Here is a 21,795-nt window from a genome sequence, read left to right as displayed (position 1 = left end):
TGTGGCCACGGGGGCAGTCTGCGTCATTTCTGGATGTTACGCAGTCTCACAATATATGTATTGCTCTTTCAGGGATGAATCTCCAGGGAGCCAGCTAGTCACCGACAGGTTCCACGTGGACTGGGACTCTGTCATTATAAACTCCGATAACGTTATCGTGGCTCAGTTTGATGGACGCGGCAGCGGATTCCAGGGACTTAAGATCCTACAAGAAGTTCACCGAGGACTCGGATCTGTGGAAGTAAAGGACCAAATAGCTGCTGTAGAGTGAGAATTATTACATATTACTGTATGTGCTCAGTGTTATTGAGAGGACTGTCTGCTGCCGATATGGCATATGTGTATAAATGGGCAGCAGTCCTCTATTATTCTGCTGCCCAGTTACAGGAACATACACTCTGCCCACACACAGGCCTTGTGTTGTGTCACTGTGCACCATATTGACGCCTCTCAGTTGTCTCACTGTGTTATTACATTTGCTCCTATGAACCTGTAATGTGCGTATCACTAAAACCCTTCCCCTCCAGTTTCCATTCTATGTTTGTGCTGCATTGTGTCATTTCATCATTATACATCAGCATCCAGAGATACTGCGTTCCTCTATCTATAGAGGATTATATACTGTGTCCGGCTTACTAAGTTCCCCATATGTAATACTGGACATGACACAGCAGCTGCTCCTAATTGGCTGCCGGTCCGTGAGCCGCCGCTGTCTGTCCATGCCTGGCTGACTGTCTGTCCTTGATCCATCCCATCCACACCCTGGCCACCCAAATCCCAATGCTCCGTGCTGGTAGGGGGGCTCTGGAACACCGTTCCTACTGACGACATTTTTCGAAAGAGCTTCAGTAATGGCGTTCCTGTCCGTTCGGTCTAAAAAATAACCATGGCTCTATTCCTGCCACCCCCTTTATCCATGTGAGTGTAATGCTCTAACTGTTCCTTCCACCCCCTTTATCCATGTGAGTGTAATGCTCTAACTGTTCCTTCCACCCCCTTTGTCCATGTGAGTGTAATGCTGTAACTGTTCCTTCCACCCCCTTTGTCCATGTGAGTGTAACGCTGTAACTGTTCCTTCCACCCCCTTTATCCATGTGAGTGTAACGCTGTAACTGTTCCTTACACCCCCTTTGTCCATGTGAGTGTAATGCTCTAACTGTTCCTTCCACCCCCTTTATCCATGTGAGTGTAATGCTCTAACTGTTCCTTCCACCCCCTTTGTCCATGTGAGTGTAACGCTGTAACTGTTCCTTACACCCCCTTTGTCCATGTGAGTGTAATGCTCTAACTGTTCCTTCCACCCCCTTTATCCATGTGAGTGTAATGCTCTAACTGTTCCTTCCACCCCCTTTGTCCATGTGAGTGTAATGCTGTAACTGTTCCTTCCACCCCCTTTGTCCATGTGAGTGTAACGCTGTAACTGTTCCTTCCACCCCCTTTGTCCATGTGAGTGTAACGCTGTAACTGTTCCTTCCACCCCCTTTATCCATGTGAGTGTAACGCTGTAACTGTTCCTTACACCCCCTTTGTCCATGTGAGTGTAATGCTCTAACTGTTCCTTCCACCCCCTTTATCCATGTGAGTGTAACGCTGTAACTGTTCCTTCCACCCCTTGTCCATGTGAGTGTAACGCTGTAACTGTTCCTTCCACCCCCTTTGTCCATGCGAGTGTAACGCTGTAACTGTTCCTTCCACCCCCTTTATCCATGTGAGTGTAATACTCTAACTGTTCCTTCCACGCCCTTTATCCATGTGAGTGTAATGCTCTAACTGTTCCTTCCATCCCCTTTGTCCATGTGAGTGTAACACTGTAACTCTTCCTTCCACCCCCTTTGTCCATGTGAGTGTAATGCTGTAACTGTTCCTTCCACCCCCTTTATCCATGTGAGTGTAACACTGTAACTGTTCCTTACACCCCCTTTGTCCATGTGAGTGTAATGCTGTAACTGTTCCTTCCACCCCCTTTATCCTTGTGAGTGTAATGCTGTAACTGTTCCTTCCATCCCCTTTGTCCATGTGAGTGTAACGCTGTAACTGTTCCTTCCACCCCCTTTGTCCATGTGAGTGTAACGCTGTAACTGTTCCTTCCACCCCCTTTATCCATGTGAGTGTAACGCTGTAACTGTTCTTTACACCCCCTTTGTCCATGTGAGTGTATTGCTCTAACTGTTCCTTCCACCCCCTTTATCCATGTGAGTGTAATGCTCTAACTGTTCCTTCCATCCCCTTTGTCCATGTGAGTGTAACGCTGTAACTGTTCCTTCCACCCCTTGTCCATGTGAGTGTAACGCTGTAACTGTTCCTTCCACCCCCTTTGTCCATGCGAGTGTAACGCTGTAACTGTTCCTTCCACCCCCTTTGTCCATGTGAGTGTAATGCTCTAACTGTTCCTTCCACCCCCTTTATCCATGTGAGTGTAATGCTCTAACTGTTCCTTCCACCCCCTTTGTCCATGTGAGTGTAACGCTGTAACTGTTCCTTACACCCCCTTTGTCCATGTGAGTGTAATGCTCTAACTGTTCCTTCCACCCCCTTTATCCATGTGAGTGTAATGCTCTAACTGTTCCTTCCACCCCCTTTGTCCATGTGAGTGTAATGCTGTAACTGTTCCTTCCACCCCCTTTGTCCATGTGAGTGTAACGCTGTAACTGTTCCTTCCACCCCCTTTGTCCATGTGAGTGTAACGCTGTAACTGTTCCTTCCACCCCCTTTATCCATGTGAGTGTAACGCTGTAACTGTTCCTTACACCCCCTTTGTCCATGTGAGTGTAATGCTCTAACTGTTCCTTCCACCCCCTTTATCCATGTGAGTGTAACGCTGTAACTGTTCCTTCCACCCCTTGTCCATGTGAGTGTAACGCTGTAACTGTTCCTTCCACCCCCTTTGTCCATGCGAGTGTAACGCTGTAACTGTTCCTTCCACCCCCTTTATCCATGTGAGTGTAATACTCTAACTGTTCCTTCCACGCCCTTTATCCATGTGAGTGTAATGCTCTAACTGTTCCTTCCATCCCCTTTGTCCATGTGAGTGTAACACTGTAACTCTTCCTTCCACCCCCTTTGTCCATGTGAGTGTAATGCTGTAACTGTTCCTTCCACCCCCTTTATCCATGTGAGTGTAACACTGTAACTGTTCCTTACACCCCCTTTGTCCATGTGAGTGTAATGCTGTAACTGTTCCTTCCACCCCCTTTATCCTTGTGAGTGTAATGCTGTAACTGTTCCTTCCATCCCCTTTGTCCATGTGAGTGTAACGCTGTAACTGTTCCTTCCACCCCCTTTGTCCATGTGAGTGTAACGCTGTAACTGTTCCTTCCACCCCCTTTATCCATGTGAGTGTAACGCTGTAACTGTTCCTTACACCCCCTTTGTCCATGTGAGTGTATTGCTCTAACTGTTCCTTCCACCCCCTTTATCCATGTGAGTGTAATGCTCTAACTGTTCCTTCCATCCCCTTTGTCCATGTGAGTGTAACGCTGTAACTGTTCCTTCCACCCCTTGTCCATGTGAGTGTAACGCTGTAACTGTTCCTTCCACCCCCTTTGTCCATGCGAGTGTAACGCTGTAACTGTTCCTTCCACCCCCTTTATCCATGTGAGTGTAATGCTCTAACTGTTCCTTCCACCCCCTTTATCCATGTGAGTGTAATGCTCTAACTGTTCCTTCCATCCCCTTTGTCCATGTGAGTGTAACGCTGTAACTCTTCCTTCCACCCCCTTTGTCCATGTGAGTGTAATGCTGTAACTGTTCCTTCCACCCCCTTTATCCATGTGAGTGTACCGCTGTAACTGTTCCTTACACCCCCTTTGCCCATGTGAGTGTAATGCTCTAACTGTTCCTTCCACCCCCTTTATCCATGTGAGTGTAACGCTGTAACTGTTCCTTCCACCCCTTGTCCATGTGAGTGTAACGCTGTAACTGTTCCTTCCACCCCCTTTGTCCATGTGAGTGTAACGCTGTAACTGTTCCTTCCACCCCCTTTATCCATGTGAGTGTAATACTCTAACTGTTCCTTCCACCCCCTTTATCCATGTGAGTGTAACGCTGTAACTGTTCCTTACACCCCCTTTGTCCATGTGAGTGTAATGCTGTAACTGTTCCTTCCACCCCCTTTATCCTTGTGAGTGTAATGCTGTAACTGTTCCTTCCATCCCCTTTGTCCATGTGAGTGTAACGCTGTAACTGTTCCTTCCACCCTCTTTGTCCATGTGAGTGTAACGCTGTAACTGTTCCTTCCACCCCCTTTATCCATGTGAGTGTAACGCTGTAACTGTTCCTTACACCCCCTTTGTCCATGTGAGTGTAATGCTCTAACTGTTCCTTCCACCCCCTTTATCCATGTGAGTGTAACGCTGTAACTGTTCCTTCCACCCCTTGTCCATGTGTGTAACGCTGTAACTGTTCCTTCCACCCCCTTTGTCCATGCGAGTGTAACGCTGTAACTGTTCCTTCCACCCCCTTTATCCATGTGAGTGTAATGCTCTAACTGTTCCTTCCACCCCCTTTATCCATGTGAGTGTAATGCTCTAACTGTTCCTTCCATCCCCTTTGTCCATGTGAGTGTAACGCTGTAACTCTTCCTTCCACCCCCTTTGTCCATGTGAGTGTAATGCTGTAACTGTTCCTTCCACCCCCTTTATCCATGTGAGTGTAACGCTGTAACTGTTCCTTACACCCCCTTTGTCCATGTGAGTGTAATGCTCTAACTGTTCCTTCCACCCCCTTTATCCATGTGAGTGTAACGCTGTAACTGTTCCTTCCACCCCTTGTCCATGTGAGTGTAACGCTGTAACTGTTACTTCCACCCCCTTTGTCCATGCGAGTGTAACGCTGTAACTGTTCCTTCCACCCCCTTTATCCATGTGAGTGTAATGCTCTAACTGTTCCTTCCACCCCCTTTATCCATGTGAGTGTAATGCTCTAACTGTTCCTTCCATCCCCTTTGTCCATGTGAGTGTAACGCTGTAACTCTTCCTTCCACCCCCTTTGTCCATGTGAGTGTAACGCTCTAACTGTTCCTTCCACCCCCTTTATCCATGTGAGTGTAACGCTGTAACTGTTCCTTCCACCCCTTTGTCCATGTGAGTGTAACGCTGTATCTGTTCCTTCCACCCCCTTTATCCATGTGAGTGTAACGCTGTATCTGTTCCTTCCATCCCCTTTATCCATGTGAGTGTAACATTGTATCTGTTCCTTCCACCCCCTTTGTCCATGTGAGTGTAACGCTGTAATTGTTCCTTCCACCCCCTTTGTCCATGTGAGTGTAACGCTGTAACTGTTCCTTCCACCCCCTTTGTCCATGTGAGTGTAACGCTGTATCTGTTCCTTCCATCCCCTTTATCCATGTGAGTGTAACGCTGTATCTGTTCCTTCCATCCCCTTTATCCATGTGAGTGTAACGCTGTATCTGTTCCTTCCACCCCCTTTGTCCATGTGAGTGTAACGCTCTAACTGTTTCCTTCCACCCCCTTTATCCATGTGAGTGTAACGCTGTAACTGTTCCTTCCACCCCTTGTCCATGTGAGTGTAACGCTGTAACTGTTCCTTCCACCCCCTTTGTCCATGTGAGTGTAACCCTGTAACTTTTCCTTCCACCCCCTTTGTCCATTTGAGTGTAACGCTGTAACTGTTCCTTCCACCCCCTTTATCCATGTGAGTGTAACGCTGTAACTGTTCCTTACACCCCCTTTATCCATGCGAGTGTAACGCTGTCACTATTCATTCCACCCCCTTTATCCATGCGAGTGTAACGCTGTCACTGTTCCTCCCACCCCCTTTGTCCATGTGAGTGTAACGCTGTAACTGTTCCTTCCACCCCCTTTATCCATGTGAGTGTAACGCTGTAACTGTTCCTTACACCCCCTTTATCCATGCGAGTGTAACGCTGTCACTGTACCTTCCACCCCCTTTGTCCATGTGAGTGTAACTCTGTAATTGTTCCTTCGATCCCCTTTGTCCATGTGAGTGTAACTCTGTAACTGTTCCTTCCACCCCCTTTGTCCATGTGAGTGTAACGCTGTAACTGTTCCTTCCATCCCTTTTGTCCATGTGAGTGTAACGCTGTAACTGTTCCTTCCACCCCCTTTGTCCATGTGAGTGTAACGCTGTAACTGTTCCTTATACTCCCTTTGTCCATGTGAGTGTAACGTTGTAACTGTTCCTTATACTCCCTTTGTCCATGTGAGTGTAACGCTGTAACTGTTCCTTCCACCCCCTTTGTCCATGTGAGTGTAACGCTGTAACTGTTCCTTCCACCCCCTTTATCCATGTGAGTGTAACGCTGTAACTGTTCCTTCCACCCCTTGTCCATGTGAGTGTAACGCTGTAACTGTTCCTTCCACCCCCTTTGTCCATGCGAGTGTAACGCTGTAACTGTTCCTTCCACCCCCTTTATCCATGTGAGTGTAATGCTCTAACTGTTCCTTCCACCCCCTTTATCCATGTGAGTGTAACGTTGTATCTGTTCCTTCCACCCCCTTTGTCCATGTGAGTGTAACGCTGTAATTGTTCCTTCCACCCCCTTTGTCCATGTGAGTGTAACGCTGTAACTGTTCCTTCCACCCCCTTTCTCCATGTGAGTGTAACGCTGTATCTGTTCCTTCCATCCCCTTTATCCATGTGAGTGTAACGCTGTATCTATTCCTTCCATCCCCTTTATCCATGTGAGTGTAACGCTGTATCTGTTCCTTCCACCCCCTTTGTCCATGTGAGTGTAACGCTCTAACTGTTTCCTTCCACCCCCTTTATCCATGTGAGTGTAACGCTGTAACTGTTCCTTCCACCCCTTGTCCATGTGAGTGTAACGCTGTAACTGTTCCTTCCACCCCCTTTGTCCATGTGAGTGTAACGCTGTAACTTTTCCTTCCACCCCCTTTGTCCATTTGAGTGTAACGCTGTAACTGTTCCTTCCACCCCCTTTATCCATGTGAGTGTAACGCTGTAACTGTTCCTTACACCCCCTTTATCCATGCGAGTGTAACGCTGTCACTATTCATTCCACCCCCTTTATCCATGCGAGTGTAACGCTGTCACTGTTCCTCCCACCCCCTTTGTCCATGTGAGTGTAACGCTGTAACTGTTCCTTCCACCCCCTTTATCCATGTGAGTGTAACGCTGTAACTGTTCCTTACACCCCCTTTATCCATGCGAGTGTAACGCTGTCACTGTACCTTCCACCCCCTTTGTCCATGTGAGTGTAACTCTGTAATTGTTCCGTCGATCCCCTTTGTCCATGTGAGTGTAACTCTGTAACTGTTCCTTCCACCCCCTTTGTCCATGTGAGTGTAACGCTGTAACTGTTCCTTCCATCCCTTTTGTCCATGTGAGTGTAACGCTGTAACTGTTCCTTCCACCCCCTTTGTCCATGTGAGTGTAACGCTGTAACTGTTCCTTATACTCCCTTTGTCCATGTGAGTGTAACGCTGTAACTGTTCCTTATACTCCCTTTGTCCATGTGAGTGTAACGCTGTAACTGTTCCTTCCACCCCCTTTGTCCATGTGAGTGTAACGCTGTAACTGTTCCTTCCACCCCCTTTATCCATGTGAGTGTAACGCTGTAACTGTTCCTTCCACCCCTTGTCCATGTGAGTGTAACGCTGTAACTGTTCCTTCCACCCCCTTTGTCCATGCGAGTGTAACGCTGTAACTGTTCCTTCCACCCCCTTTATCCATGTGAGTGTAATGCTCTAACTGTTCCTTACACCCCCTTTGCCCATGTGAGTGTAATGCTCTACCTGTTCCTTCCACCCCCTTTATCCATGTGAGTGTAACGCTGTAACTGTTCCTTCCACCCCTTGTCCATGTGAGTGTAACGCTGTAACTGTTCCTTCCACCCCCTTTGTCCATGCGAGTGTAACGCTGTAACTGTTCCTTCCACCCCCTTTATCCATGTGAGTGTAATACTCTAACTGTTCCTTCCACCCCCTTTATCCATGTGAGTGTAACGCTGTAACTGTTCCTTACACCCCCTCTGTCCATGTGAGTGTAATGCTGTAACTGTTCCTTCCACCCCCTTTATCCTTGTGAGTGTAATGCTGTAACTGTTCCTTCCATCCCCTTTGTCCATGTGAGTGTAACGCTGTAACTGTTCCTTCCACCCTCTTTGTCCATGTAAGTGTAACGCTGTAACTGATCCTTCCACCCCCTTTATCCATGTGAGTGTAACTCTGTAACTGTTCCTTACACCCCCTTTGTCCATGTGAGTGTAATGCTCTAACTGTTCCTTCCACCCCCTTTATCCATGTGAGTGTAACGCTGTAACTGTTCCTTCCACCCCTTGTCCATGTGTGTAACGCTGTAACTGTTCCTTCCACCCCCTTTGTCCATGCGAGTGTAACGCTGTAACTGTTCCTTCCACCCCCTTTATCCATGTGAGTGTAATGCTCTAACTGTTCCTTCCACCCCCTTTATCCATGTGAGTGTAATGCTCTAACTGTTCCTTCCATCCCCTTTGTCCATGTGAGTGTAACGCTGTAACTCTTCCTTCCACCCCCTTTGTCCATGTGAGTGTAATGCTGTAACTGTTCCTTCCACCCCCTTTATCCATGTGAGTGTAACGCTGTAACTGTTCCTTACACCTCCTTTGTCCATGTGAGTGTAATGCTCTAACTGTTCCTTCCACCCCCTTTATCCATATGAGTGTAACGCTGTAACTGTTCCTTCCACCCCTTGTCCATGTGAGTGGAACGCTGTAACTGTTCCTTCCACCCCCTTTGTCCATGCGAGTGTAACGCTGTAACTGTTCCTTCCACCCCCTTTATCCATGTGAGTGTAATGCTCTAACTGTTCCTTCCACCCCCTTTATCCATGTGAGTGTAATGCTCTAACTGTTCCTTCCATCCCCTTTGTCCATGTGAGTGTAACGCTGTAACTCTTCCTTCCACCCCCTTTGTCCATGTGAGTGTAACGCTCTAACTGTTCCTTCCACCCCCTTTATCCATGTGAGTGTAACGCTGTAACTGTTCCTTACCCCCCCTTTGTCCATGTGAGTGTAATGCTCTAACTGTTCCTTCCACCCCCTTTATCCATGTGAGTGTAACGCTGTAACTGTTCCTTCCACCCCTTGTCCATGTGAGTGTAACGCTGTAACTATTCCTTACACCCCCTTTGTCCATGTGAGTGTAACGCTGTCACTTTTCCTTCCGCCCCCTTTGTCCATGTGAGTGTAACGCTGTAACTGTTCCTTCCGCCCCCTTTATCCATGTGAGTGTAATGATGTAACTGTTCCTTCCACCCCCTTTATCCATGTGAGTGTAACGCTGTAACTGTTCGTTCCACCCCCTTTATCCATGTGAGTGTAATGCTCTAACTGTTCCTTCCATCCCCTTTATCCATGTGAGTGTAACGTTGTATCTGTTCCTTCCACCCCCTTTGTCCATGTGAGTGTAACGCTGTAATTGTTCCTTCCACCCCCTTTGTCCATGTGAGTGTAACGCTGTAACTGTTCCTTCCACCCCCTTTGTCCATGTGAGTGTAACGCTGTATCTGTTCCTTCCATCCCCTTTATCCATGTGAGTGTAACGCTGTATCTGTTCCTTCCATCCCCTTTATCCATGTGAGTGTAACGCTCTATCTGTACCTTCCACCCCCTTTGTCCATGTGAGTGTAACGCTCTAACTGTTTCCTTCCACCCCCTTTATCCATGTGAGTGTAACGCTGTAACTGTTCCTTCCACCCCTTGTCCATGTGAGTGTAACGCTGTAACTGTTCCTTCCACCCCCTTTGTCCATGTGAGTGTAACGCTGTAACTGTTTCCTTCCACCCCCTTTATCCATGCGAGTGTAACGCTGTCACTATTCATTCCACCCCCTTTATCCATGCGAGTGTAACGCTGTCACTGTTCCTCCCACCCCCTTTGTCCATGTGAGTGTAACGCTGTAACTGTTCCTTCCACCCCCTTTATCCATGTGAGTGTAACGCTGTAACTGTTCCTTACACCCCCTTTATCCATGCGAGTGTAACGCTGTCACTGTACCTTCCACCCCCTTTGTCCATGTGAGTGTAACTCTGTAATTGTTCCTTCGATCCCCTTTGTCCATGTGAGTGTAACTCTGTAACTGTTCCTTCCACCCCCTTTGTCCATGTGAGTGCAACGCTGTAACTGTTCCTTCCATCCCTTTTGTCCATGTGAGTGTAACGCTGTAACTGTTCCATCCACCCCCTTTGTCCATGTGAGTGTAACGCTGTAACTGTTCCTTATACTCCCTTTGTCCATGTGAGTGTAACGCTGTAACTGTTCCTTATACTCCCTTTGTCCATGTGAGTGTAACGCTGTAACTGTTCCTTCCACCCCCTTTGTCCATGTGAGTGTAACGCTGTAACTGTTCCTTACACTCCCTTTGTCCATGTGAGTGTAACGCTGTAACTCTTCCTTCCACCCCCTTTGTCCATGTGAGTGTAACGCTGTAACTGTTCCTTCCACCCCCTTTGTCCATGTGAGTGTAACTCTGTAACTGTTCCTTACACCCCCTTTGTCCATGTGAGTGTAATGCTGTAACTGTTCCTTCCACCCCTTTTGTCCATGTGAGTGTAACTCTGTAACTGTTCCTTATACTCCCTTTGTCCATGTGAGTGTAATGCTGTAACTGTTCCTTCCACCCCCTTTGTCCATGTGAGTGTAACGCTGTAACTGTTCCTTCCACCCCCTTTGTCCATGTGAGTGTAACGCTGTAACTGTTCCTTATACTCCCTTTGTCCATGTGAGTGTAATGCTGTAACTGTTCCATCCACCCCCTTTGTCCATGTGAGTGTAACGCTGTAACTGTTCCTTACACTCCCTTTATCCATGTGAGTGTAACGCTGTAACTGTTCCTTCCACCCCCTTTGTCCATGTGAGTGTAACGCTGTAACTGTTCCTTCCACCCCCTTTGTCCATGTGAGTGTAACGCTGTAACTTTTCCTTCCACCCCCTTTGTCCATTTGAGTGTAACGCTGTAACTGTTCCTTCCACCCCTTTTATCCATGTGAGTGTAACGCTGTAACTGTTCCTTACACCCCCTTTATCCTTGCGAGTGTAACGCTGTAACTTTTCCTTCCACCCCCTTTATCCATGTGAGTGTAACGCTGTAACTGTTCCTTCCACCCCTTGTCCATGTGAGTGTAACGCTGTAACTGTTTCCTTCCACCCCCTTTATCCATGCGAGTGTAACGCTGTCACTATTCATTCCACCCCCTTTATCCATGCGAGTGTAACGCTGTCACTGTTCCTCCCACCCCCTTTGTCCATGTGAGTGTAACGCTGTAACTGTTCCTTCCACCCCCTTTATCCATGTGAGTGTAACGCTGTAACTGTTCCTTCCACCCCCTTTATCCATGTGAGTGTAACGCTGTATCTGTTCCTTCCATCCCCTTTATCCATGTGAGTGTAACGTTGTATCTGTTCCTTCCACCCCCTTTGTCCATGTGAGTGTAACGCTGTAATTGTTCCTTCCACCCCCTTTGTCCATGTGAGTGTAACGCTGTAACTGTTCCTTCCACCCCCTTTGTCCATGTGAGTGTAACGCTGTATCTGTTCCTTCCATCCCCTTTATCCATGTGAGTGTAACGCTGTATCTGTTCCTTCCATCCCCTTTATCCATGTGAGTGTAACGCTCTATCTGTACCTTCCACCCCCTTTGTCCATGTGAGTGTAACGCTCTAACTGTTTCCTTCCACCCCCTTTATCCATGTGAGTGTAACGCTGTAACTGTTCCTTCCACCCCTTGTCCATGTGAGTGTAACGCTGTAACTGTTCCTTCCACCCCCTTTGTCCATGTGAGTGTAACGCTGTAACTGTTTCCTTCCACCCCCTTTATCCATGCAAGTGTAACGCTGTCACTATTCATTCCACCCCCTTTATCCATGCGAGTGTAACGCTGTCACTGTTCCTCCCACCCCCTTTGTCCATGTGAGTGTAACGCTGTAACTGTTCCTTCCACCCCCTTTATCCATGTGAGTGTAACGCTGTAACTGTTCCTTACACCCCCTTTATCCATGCGAGTGTAACGCTGTCACTGTACCTTCCACCCCCTTTGTCCATGTGAGTGTAACTCTGTAATTGTTCCTTCGATCCCCTTTGTCCATGTGAGTGTAACTCTGTAACTGTTCCTTCCACCCCCTTTGTCCATGTGAGTGCAACGCTGTAACTGTTCCTTCCATCCCTTTTGTCCATGTGAGTGTAACGCTGTAACTGTTCCATCCACCCCCTTTGTCCATGTGAGTGTAACGCTGTAACTGTTCCTTATACTCCCTTTGTCCATGTGAGTGTAACGCTGTAACTGTTCCTTATACTCCCTTTGTCCATGTGAGTGTAACGCTGTAACTGTTCCTTCCACCCCCTTTGTCCATGTGAGTGTAACGCTGTAACTGTTCCTTACACTCCCTTTGTCCATGTGAGTGTAACGCTGTAACTCTTCCTTCCACCCCCTTTGTCCATGTGAGTGTAACGCTGTAACTGTTCCTTCCACCCCCTTTGTCCATGTGAGTGTAACTCTGTAACTGTTCCTTACACCCCCTTTGTCCATGTGAGTGTAATGCTGTAACTGTTCCTTCCACCCCTTTTGTCCATGTGAGTGTAACTCTGTAACTGTTCCTTATACTCCCTTTGTCCATGTGAGTGTAATGCTGTAACTGTTCCTTCCACCCCCTTTGTCCATGTGAGTGTAACGCTGTAACTGTTCCTTCCACCCCCTTTGTCCATGTGAGTGTAACGCTGTAACTGTTCCTTATACTCCCTTTGTCCATGTGAGTGTAATGCTGTAACTGTTCCATCCACCCCCTTTGTCCATGTGAGTGTAACGCTGTAACTGTTCCTTACACTCCCTTTATCCATGTGAGTGTAACGCTGTAACTGTTCCTTCCACCCCCTTTGTCCATGTGAGTGTAACGCTGTAACTGTTCCTTCCACCCCCTTTGTCCATGTGAGTGTAACGCTGTAACTTTTCCTTCCACCCCCTTTGTCCATTTGAGTGTAACGCTGTAACTGTTCCTTCCACCCCTTTTATCCATGTGAGTGTAACGCTGTAACTGTTCCTTACACCCCCTTTATCCTTGCGAGTGTAACGCTGTAACTTTTCCTTCCACCCCCTTTATCCATGTGAGTGTAACGCTGTAACTGTTCCTTCCACCCCTTGTCCATGTGAGTGTAACGCTGTAACTGTTTCCTTCCACCCCCTTTATCCATGCGAGTGTAACGCTGTCACTATTCATTCCACCCCCTTTATCCATGCGAGTGTAACGCTGTCACTGTTCCTCCCACCCCCTTTGTCCATGTGAGTGTAACGCTGTAACTGTTCCTTCCACCCCCTTTATCCATGTGAGTGTAACGCTGTAACTGTTCCTTACACCTCCTTTATCCATGCGAGTGTAACGCTGTCACTGTACCTTCCACCCCCTTTGTCCATGTGAGTGAAACTCTGTAATTGTTCCTTCGATCCCCTTTGTCCATGTGAGTGTAACTCTGTAACTGTTCCTTCCACCCCCTTTGTCCATGTGAGTGCAACGCTGTAACTGTTCCTTCCATCCCTTTTGTCCATGTGAGTGTAACGCTGTAACTGTTCCATCCACCCCCTTTGTCCATGTGAGTGTAACGCTGTAACTGTTCCTTATACTCCCTTTGTCCATGTGAGTGTAACGCTGTAACTGTTCCTTCCACCCCCTTTGTCCATGTGAGTGTAACGCTGTAACTGTTCCTTACACTCCCTTTGTCCATGTGAGTGTAACGCTGTAACTGTTCCTTCCACCCCCTTTGTCCATGTGAGTTTAACGCTGTAACTGTTCCTTCCACCCCCTTTGTCCATGTGAGTGTAACTCTGTAACTGTTCCTTACACCCCCTTTGTCCATGTGAGTGTAATGCTGTAACTGTTCCTTCCACCCCTTTTGTCCATGTGAGTGTAACTCTGTAACTGTTCCTTATACTCCCTTTGTCCATGTGAGTGTAATGCTGTAACTGTTCCTTCCACCCCCTTTGTCCATGTGAGTGTAACGCTGTAACTGTTCCTTCCACCCCCTTTGTCCATGTGAGTGTAACGCTGTAACTGTTCCTTATACTCCCTTTGTCCATGTGAGTGTAATGCTGTAACTATTCCTTCCACCCCCTTTGTCCATGTGAGTGTAACGCTGTAACTGTTCCTTACACTCCCTTTATCCATGTGAGTGTAACGCTGTAACTGTTCCTTCCACCCCCTTTGTCCATGTGAGTGTAACGCTGTAACTGTTCCTTCCACCCCCTTTGTCCATGTGAGTGTAACGCTGTAACTTTTCCTTCCACCCCCTTTGTCCATTTGAGTGTAACGCTGTAACTGTTCCTTCCACCCCCTTTATCCATGTGAGTGTAACGCTGTAACTGTTCCTTACACCCCCTTTATCCTTGCGAGTGTAACGCTGTCACTATTCATTCCACCCCCTTTATCCATGCGAGTGTAACGCTGTCACTGTTCCTCCCACCCCCTTTGTCCATGTGAGTGTAACGCTGTAACTGTTCCTTCCACCCCCTTTATCCATGTGAGTGTAACGCTGTAACTGTTCCTTCCACCCCCTTTATCCATATGAGTGTAACGCTGTAACTGTTCCTTACACCTCCTTTATCCAAGCTAGTGTAACGCTGTCACTGTACCTTCCACCCCCTTTGTCCATGTGAGTGTAACTCTGTTACTGTTCCTTCCACCCCCTTTGTCCATGTGAGTGCAACGCTGTAACTGTTCCTTCCATCCCTTTTGTCCATGTGAGTGTAACGCTGTAACTGTTCCTTCCACCGCCTTTGTCCATGTGAGTGTAACGCTGTATCTGTTCCTTCCATTCCCTTTATCCATGTGAGTGTAACGCTGTATCTGTTCCTTCCATCCCCTTTATCCATGTGAGTGTAACGCTGTATCTATTCCTTCCACCCCCTTTGTCCATGTGAGTGTAACGCTCTAACTGTTTCCTTCCACCCCCTTTATCCATGTGAGTGTAACGCTGTAACTGTTCCTTCCACCCCTTGTCCATGTGAGTGTAACGCTGTAACTGTTCCTTCCACCCCCTTTGTCCATGTGAGTGTAACGCTGTAACTTTTCCTTCCACCCCCTTTGTCCATTTGAGTGTAACTCTGTAACTGTTCCTTCCACCCCCTTTGTCCATGTGAGTGCAACGCTGTAACTGTTCCTTCCATCCCTTTTGTCCATGTGAGTGTAACGCTGTAACTGTTCCATCCACCCCCTTTGTCCATGTGAGTGTAACGCTGTAACTGTTCCTTATACTCCCTTTGTCCATGTGAGTGTAACGCTGTAACTGTTCCTTATACTCCCTTTGTCCATGTGAGTGTAACGCTGTAACTGTTCCTTCCACCCCCTTTGTCCATGTGAGTGTAACGCTGTAACTGTTCCTTACACTCCCTTTGTCCATGTGAGTGTAACGCTGTAACTGTTCCTTCCACCCCCTTTGTCCATGTGAGTGTAACGCTGTAACTGTTCCTTCCACCCCCTTTGTCCATGTGAGTGTAACTCTGTAACTGTTCCTTACACCCCCTTTGTCCATGTGAGTGTAATGCTGTAACTGTTCCTTCCACCCCTTTTGTCCATGTGAGTGTAACTCTGTAACTGTTCCTTATACTCCCTTTGTCCATGTGAGTGTAATGCTGTAACTGTTCCTTCCACCCCCTTTGTCCATGTGAGTGTAACGCTGTAACTGTTCCTTCCACCCCCTTTGTCCATGTGAGTGTAATGCTGTAACTGTTCCTTATACTCCCTTTGTCCATGTGAGTGTAATGCTGTAACTATTCCTTCCACCCCCTTTGTCCATGTGAGTGTAACGCTGTAACTGTTCCTTACACTCCCTTTATCCATGTGAGTGTAACGCTGTAACTGTTCCTTCCACCCCCTTTGTCCATGTGAGTGTAACGCTGTTACTGTTCCTTCCACCCCCTTTGTCCATGTGAGTGTAACGCTGTAACTTTTCCTTCCACCCCCTTTGTCCATTTGAGTGTAACGCTGTAACTGTTCCTTCCACCCCCTTTATCCATGTGAGTATAACGCTGTAACTGTTCCTTACACCCCCTTTATCCTTGCGAGTGTAACGCTGTCACTATTCATTCCACCCCCTTTATCCATGCGAGTGTAACGCTGTCACTGTTCCTCCCACCCCCTTTGTCCATGTGAGTGTAACGCTGTAACTGTTCCTTCCACCCCCTTTATCCATGTGAGTGTAACGCTGTAACTGTTCCTTCCACCCCCTTTATCCATATGAGTGTAACGCTGTAACTGTTCCTTACACCTCCTTTATCCATGCTAGTGTAACGCTGTCACTGTACCTTCCACCCCCTTTGTCCATGTGAGTGTAACTCTGTTACTGTTCCTTCCACCCCCTTTGTCCATGTGAGTGCAACGCTGTAACTGTTCCTTCCATCCCTTTTGTCCATGTGAGTGTAACGCTGTAACTGTTCCTTCCACCGCCTTTGTCCATGTGAGTGTAACGCTGTATCTGTTCCTTCCATTCCCTTTATCCATGTGAGTGTAACGCTGTATCTGTTCCTTCCATCCCCTTTATCCATGTGAGTGTAACGCTGTATCTGTTCCTTCCACCCCCTTTGTCCATGTGAGTGTAACGCTCTAACTGTTTCCTTCCACCCCCTTTATCCATGTGAGTGTAACGCTGTAACTGTTCCTTCCACCCCTTGTCCATGTGAGTGTAACGCTGTAACTGTTCCTTCCACCCCCTTTGTCCATGTGAGTGTAACGCTGTAACTTTTCCTTCCACCCCCTTTGTCCATTTGAGTGTAACGCTGTAACTGTTCCTTCCACCCCCTTTATCCATGTGAGTGTAACGCTGTAACTGTTCCTTACACCCCCTTTATCCATGCGAGTGTAACGCTGTCACTATTCATTCCACCCCCTTTATCCATGCGAGTGTAACGCTGTCACTGTTCCTCCCACCCCCTTTGTCCATGTGAGTGTAACGCTGTAACTGTTCCTTCCACCCCCTTTATCCATGTGAGTGTAACGCTGTAACTGTTCCTTACACCCCCTTTATCCATGCGAGTGTAACGCTGTCACTGTACCTTCCACCCCCTTTGTCCATGTGAGTGTAACTCTGTAATTGTTCCTTCGATCCCCTTTGTCCATGTGAGTGTAACTCTGTAACTGTTCCTTCCACCCCCTTTGTCCATGTGAGTGTAACGCTGTAACTGTTCCTTCCATCCCTTTTGTCCATGTGAGTGTAACGCTGTAACTGTTCCTTCCACCCCCTTTGTCCATTTGAGTGTAACGCTGTAACTGTTCCTTATACTCCCTTTGTCCATGTGAGTGTAACGCTGTAACTGTTCCTTATACTCCCTTTGTCCATGTGAGTGTAACGCTGTAACTGTTCCTTCCACCCCCTTTGTCCATGTGAGTGTAACGCTGTAACTGTTCCTTCCACCCCCTTTATCCATGTGAGTGTAACGCTGTAACTGTTCCTTCCACCCCTTTTGTCCATGCGAGTGTAACACTGTAACTGTTCCTTCCACCCCCTTTATCCATGTGAGTGTAATGCTCTAACTGTTCCTTCCACCCCCTTTATCCATGTGAGTGTAATGCTCTAACTGTTCCTTCCATCCCCTTTGTCCATGTGAGTGTAACGCTGTAACTCTTCCTTCCACCCCCTTTGTCCATGTGAGTGTAATGCTGTAACTGTTCCTTCCACCCCCTTTATCCATGTGAGTGTAACGCTGTAACTGTTCCTTACACCCCCTTTGCCCATGTGAGTGTAATGCTCTACCTGTTCCTTCCACCCCCTTTATCCATGTGAGTGTAACGCTGTAACTGTTCCTTCCACCCCCTTTGTCCATGTGAGTGTAACGCTGTATCTGTTCCTTCCACCCCCTTTATCCATGTGAGTGTAACGCTGTATCTGTTCCTTCCATCCTCTTTATCCATGTGAGTGTAACGTTGTATCTGTTCCTTCCACCTCCTTTGTCCATGTGAGTGTAACGCTGTAATTGTTCCTTCCACCCACTTTGTCCATGTGAGTGTAACGCTGTAACTGTTCCTTCCACCCCCTTTGTCCATGTGAGTGTAACGCTGTATCTGTTCCTTCCATCCCCTTTATCCATGTGAGTTTAACGCTGTATCTGTTCCTTCCATCCCCTTTATCCATGTGAGTGTAACGCTGTATCTGTTCCTTCCACCCCCTTTGTCCATGTGAGTGTAACGCTCTAACTGTTTCCTTCCACCCCCTTTATCCATGTGAGTGTAACGCTGTAACTGTTCCTTCCACCCCTTGTCCATGTGAGTGTAACGCTGTAACTGTTCCTTCCACCCCCTTTGTCCATGTGAGTGTAACGCTGTAACTTTTCCTTCCACCCCCTTTGTCCATTTGAGTGTAACGCTCTAACTGTTTCCTTCCACCCCCTTTATCCATGCGAGTGTAACGCTGTCACTATTCACTCCACCCCCTTTATCCATGCGAGTGTAATGCTGTCACTGTTCCTCCCACCCCCTTTGTCCATGTGAGTGTAACGCTGTAACTGTTCCTTCCACCCCCTTTATCCATGTGAGTGTAACGCTGTAACTGTTCCTTACACCCCCTTTATCCATGCGAGTGTAACGCTGTCACTGTACCTTCCACCCCCTTTGTCCATGTGAGTGTAACTCTGTAATTGTTCCTTCGATCCCCTTTGTCCATGTGAGTGTAACTCTGTAACTGTTCCTTCCACCCCCTTTGTCCATGTGAGTGCAACGCTGTAACTGTTCCTTCCATCCCTTTTGTCCATGTGAGTGTAACGCTGTCTTTGTCCATGTGAGTGTAACGCTGTAACTGTTCCTTATACTCCCTTTGTCCATGTGAGTGTAACGCTGTAACTGTTCCTTCCACCCCTTGTCCATGTGAGTGTAACGCTGTAACTGTTCCTTCCACCCCCTTTGTCCATGTGAGTGTAACGCTGTAACTTTTCCTTCCACCCCCTTTGTCCATTTGAGTGTAACGCTCTAACTGTTTCCTTCCATCCCCTTTATCCATGCGAGTGTAACGCTGTCACTATTCACTCCACCCCCTTTATCCATGCGAGTGTAACGCTGTCACTGTTCCTCCCACCCCCTTTGTCCATGTGAGTGTAACGCTGTAACTGTTCCTTCCACCCCCTTTATCCATGTGAGTGTAACGCTGTAACTGTTCCTTACACCCCCTTTATCCATGCGAGTGTAACGCTGTCACTGTACCTTCCACCCCCTTTGTCCATGTGAGTGTAACTCTGTAATTGTTCCTTCGATCCCCTTTGTCCATGTGAGTGTAACTCTGTAACTGTTCCTTCCACCCCCTTTGTCCATGTGAGTGCAACGCTGTAACTGTTCCTTCCATCCCTTTTGTCCATGTGAGTGTAACGCTGTCTTTGTCCATGTGAGTGTAACGCTGTAACTGTTCCTTATACTCCCTTTGTCCATGTGAGTGTAACGCTGTAACTGTTCCTTATACTCCCTTTGTCCATGTGAGTGTAACGCTGTAACTGTTCCTTCCACCCCCTTTGTCCATGTGAGTATAACGCTGTAACTGTTCCTTACACTCCCTTTGTCCATGTGAGTGTAACGCTGTAACTGTTCCTTCCACCCCCTTTGTCCATGTGAGTGTAACGCTGTAACTGTTCCTTCCACCCCCTTTGTCCATGTGAGTGTAACTCTGTAACTGTTCCTTACACCCCCTTTGTCCATGTGAGTGTAATGCTGTAACTGTTCCTTCCACCCCTTTTGTCCATGTGAGTGTAACTCTGTAACTGTTCCTTATACTCCCTTTGTCCATGTGAGTGTAATGCTGTAACTGTTCCTTCCACCCCCTTTGTCCATGTGAGTGTAACGCTGTAACTGTTCCTTCCACCCCCTTTGTCCATGTGAGTGTAACGCTGTAACTGTTCCTTATACTCCCTTTGTCCATGTGAGTGTAATGCTGTAACTGTTCCTTCCACCCCCTTTGTCCATGTGAGTGTAACGCTGTAACTGTTCCTTACACTCCCTTTATCCATGTGAGTGTAACGCTGTAACTGTTCCTTCCACCCCCTTTGTCCATGTGAGTGTAACGCTGTAACTGTTCCTTCCACCCCCTTTGTCCATGTGAGTGTAACGCTGTAACTTTTCCTTCCACCCCCTTTGTCCATTTGAGTGTAACGCTGTAACTGTTCCTTCCACCCCCTTTATCCATGTGAGTGTAACGCTGTAACTGTTCCTTACACCCCCTTTATCCATGCGAGTGTAACGCTGTCACTATTCATTCCACCCGCTTTATCCATGCGAGTGTAACGCTGTCACTGTTCCTCCCACCCCCTTTGTCCATGTGAGTGTAACGCTGTAACTGTTCCTTCCACCCCCTTTATCCATGTGAGTGTAACGCTGTAACTGTTCCTTCCACCCCCTTTATCCATGTGAGTGTAACGCTGTAACTGTTCCTTACACCCCCTTTATCCATGCGAGTGTAACGCTGTCACTGTACCTTCCACCCCCTTTGTCCATGCGAGTGTAACTCTGTAACTGTTCCTTCCACCCCCTTTGTCCATGTGAGTGCAACGCTGTAACTGTTCCTTCCATCCCTTTTGTCCATGTGAGTGTAACGCTGTAACTGTTCCTTCCACCCCCTTTGTCCATGTGAGTGTAACGCTGTATCTGTTCCTTCCATCCCCTTTATCCATGTGAGTGTAACGCTGTATCTGTTCCTTCCACCCCCTTTGTCCATGTGAGTGTAACGCTCTAACTGTTTCCTTCCACCCCCTTTATCCATGTGAGTGTAACGCTGTAACTGTTCCTTCCACCCCTTGTCCATGTGAGTGTAACGCTGTAACTGTTCCTTCCACCCCCTTTGTCCATGTGAGTGTAACGCTGTAACTTTTCCTTCCACCCCCTTTGTCCATTTGAGTGTAACGCTGTAACTGTTCCTTCCACCCCCTTTATCCAAGTGAGTGTAACGCTGTAACTGTTCCTTACACCCCCTTTATCCATGCGAGTGTAACGCTGTCACTATTCATTCCACCCCTTTATCCATGCGAGTGTAACGCTGTCACTGTTCCTCCCACCCTCTTTGTCCATGTGAGTGTAACGCTGTAACTGTTCCTTCCACCCCCTTTATCCATGTGAGTGTAACGCTGTAACTGTTCCTTACACCCCCTTTATCCATGCGAGTGTAACGCTGTCACTGTACCTTCCACCCCCTTTGTCCATGTGAGTGTAACTCTGTAATTGTTCCTTCGATCCCCTTTGTCCATGTGAGTGTAACTCTGTAACTGTTCCTTCCACCCCCTTTGTCCATGTGAGTGTAACGCTGTAACTGTTCCTTCCATCCCTTTTGTCCATGTGAGTGTAACGCTGTAACTGTTCCTTCCACCCCCTTTGTCCATTTGAGTGTAACGCTGTAACTGTTCCTTATACTCCCTTTGTCCATGTGAGTGTAACGCTGTAACTGTTCCTTATACTCCCTTTGTCCATGTGAGTGTAACGCTGTAACTGTTCCTTCCACCCCCTTTATCCATGTGAGTGTAACGCTGTAACTGTTCCTTCCACCCCTTGTCCATGTGAGTGTAACGCTGTAACTGTTCCTTCCACCCCCTTTGTCCATGCGAGTGTAACGCTGTAAACTGTTCCTTCCACCCCCTTTATCCATGTGAGTGTAATGCTCTAACTGTTCCTTCCACCCCCTTTATCCATGTGAGTGTAATGCTCTAACTGTTCCTTCCATCCCCTTTGTCCATGTGAGTGTAACGCTGTAACTCTTCCTTCCACCCCCTTTGTCCATGTGAGTGTAATGCTGTAACTGTTCCTTCCACCCCCTTTATCCATGTGAGTGTAACGCTGTAACTGTTCCTTACACCCCCTTTGCCCATGTGAGTGTAA

At 47.6% G+C, this 21,795-nt stretch overlaps 1 protein-coding gene across 1 annotated transcript in view; it reads left to right on the top strand.

Annotated features, from left to right (window-relative positions):
- The window catches only part of DPP10 (dipeptidyl peptidase like 10), a 450,217-nt gene that overhangs the window by 397,717 nt on the left and 30,705 nt on the right, over positions 1-21,795 (top strand). Inside the window, exon 20 of the mRNA XM_088475553.1 lies at positions 73-267. Within this exon, the coding sequence (XP_088331679.1) occupies positions 73-267 (195 nt within the window). The remainder of the gene's footprint in view (positions 1-72; positions 268-21,795) is intronic.

Source organism: Taudactylus pleione, unplaced genomic scaffold (genome assembly GCF_031769625.1).
Source record: "Taudactylus pleione unplaced genomic scaffold, aTauple2 ptg000173l, whole genome shotgun sequence".
NCBI classification, from domain to species: domain Eukaryota; kingdom Metazoa; phylum Chordata; class Amphibia; order Anura; family Myobatrachidae; genus Taudactylus; species Taudactylus pleione.
The sequence above is the reverse complement of the archived record's forward strand: the minus strand, read 5'-3'. Positions and strand labels throughout refer to the sequence as shown.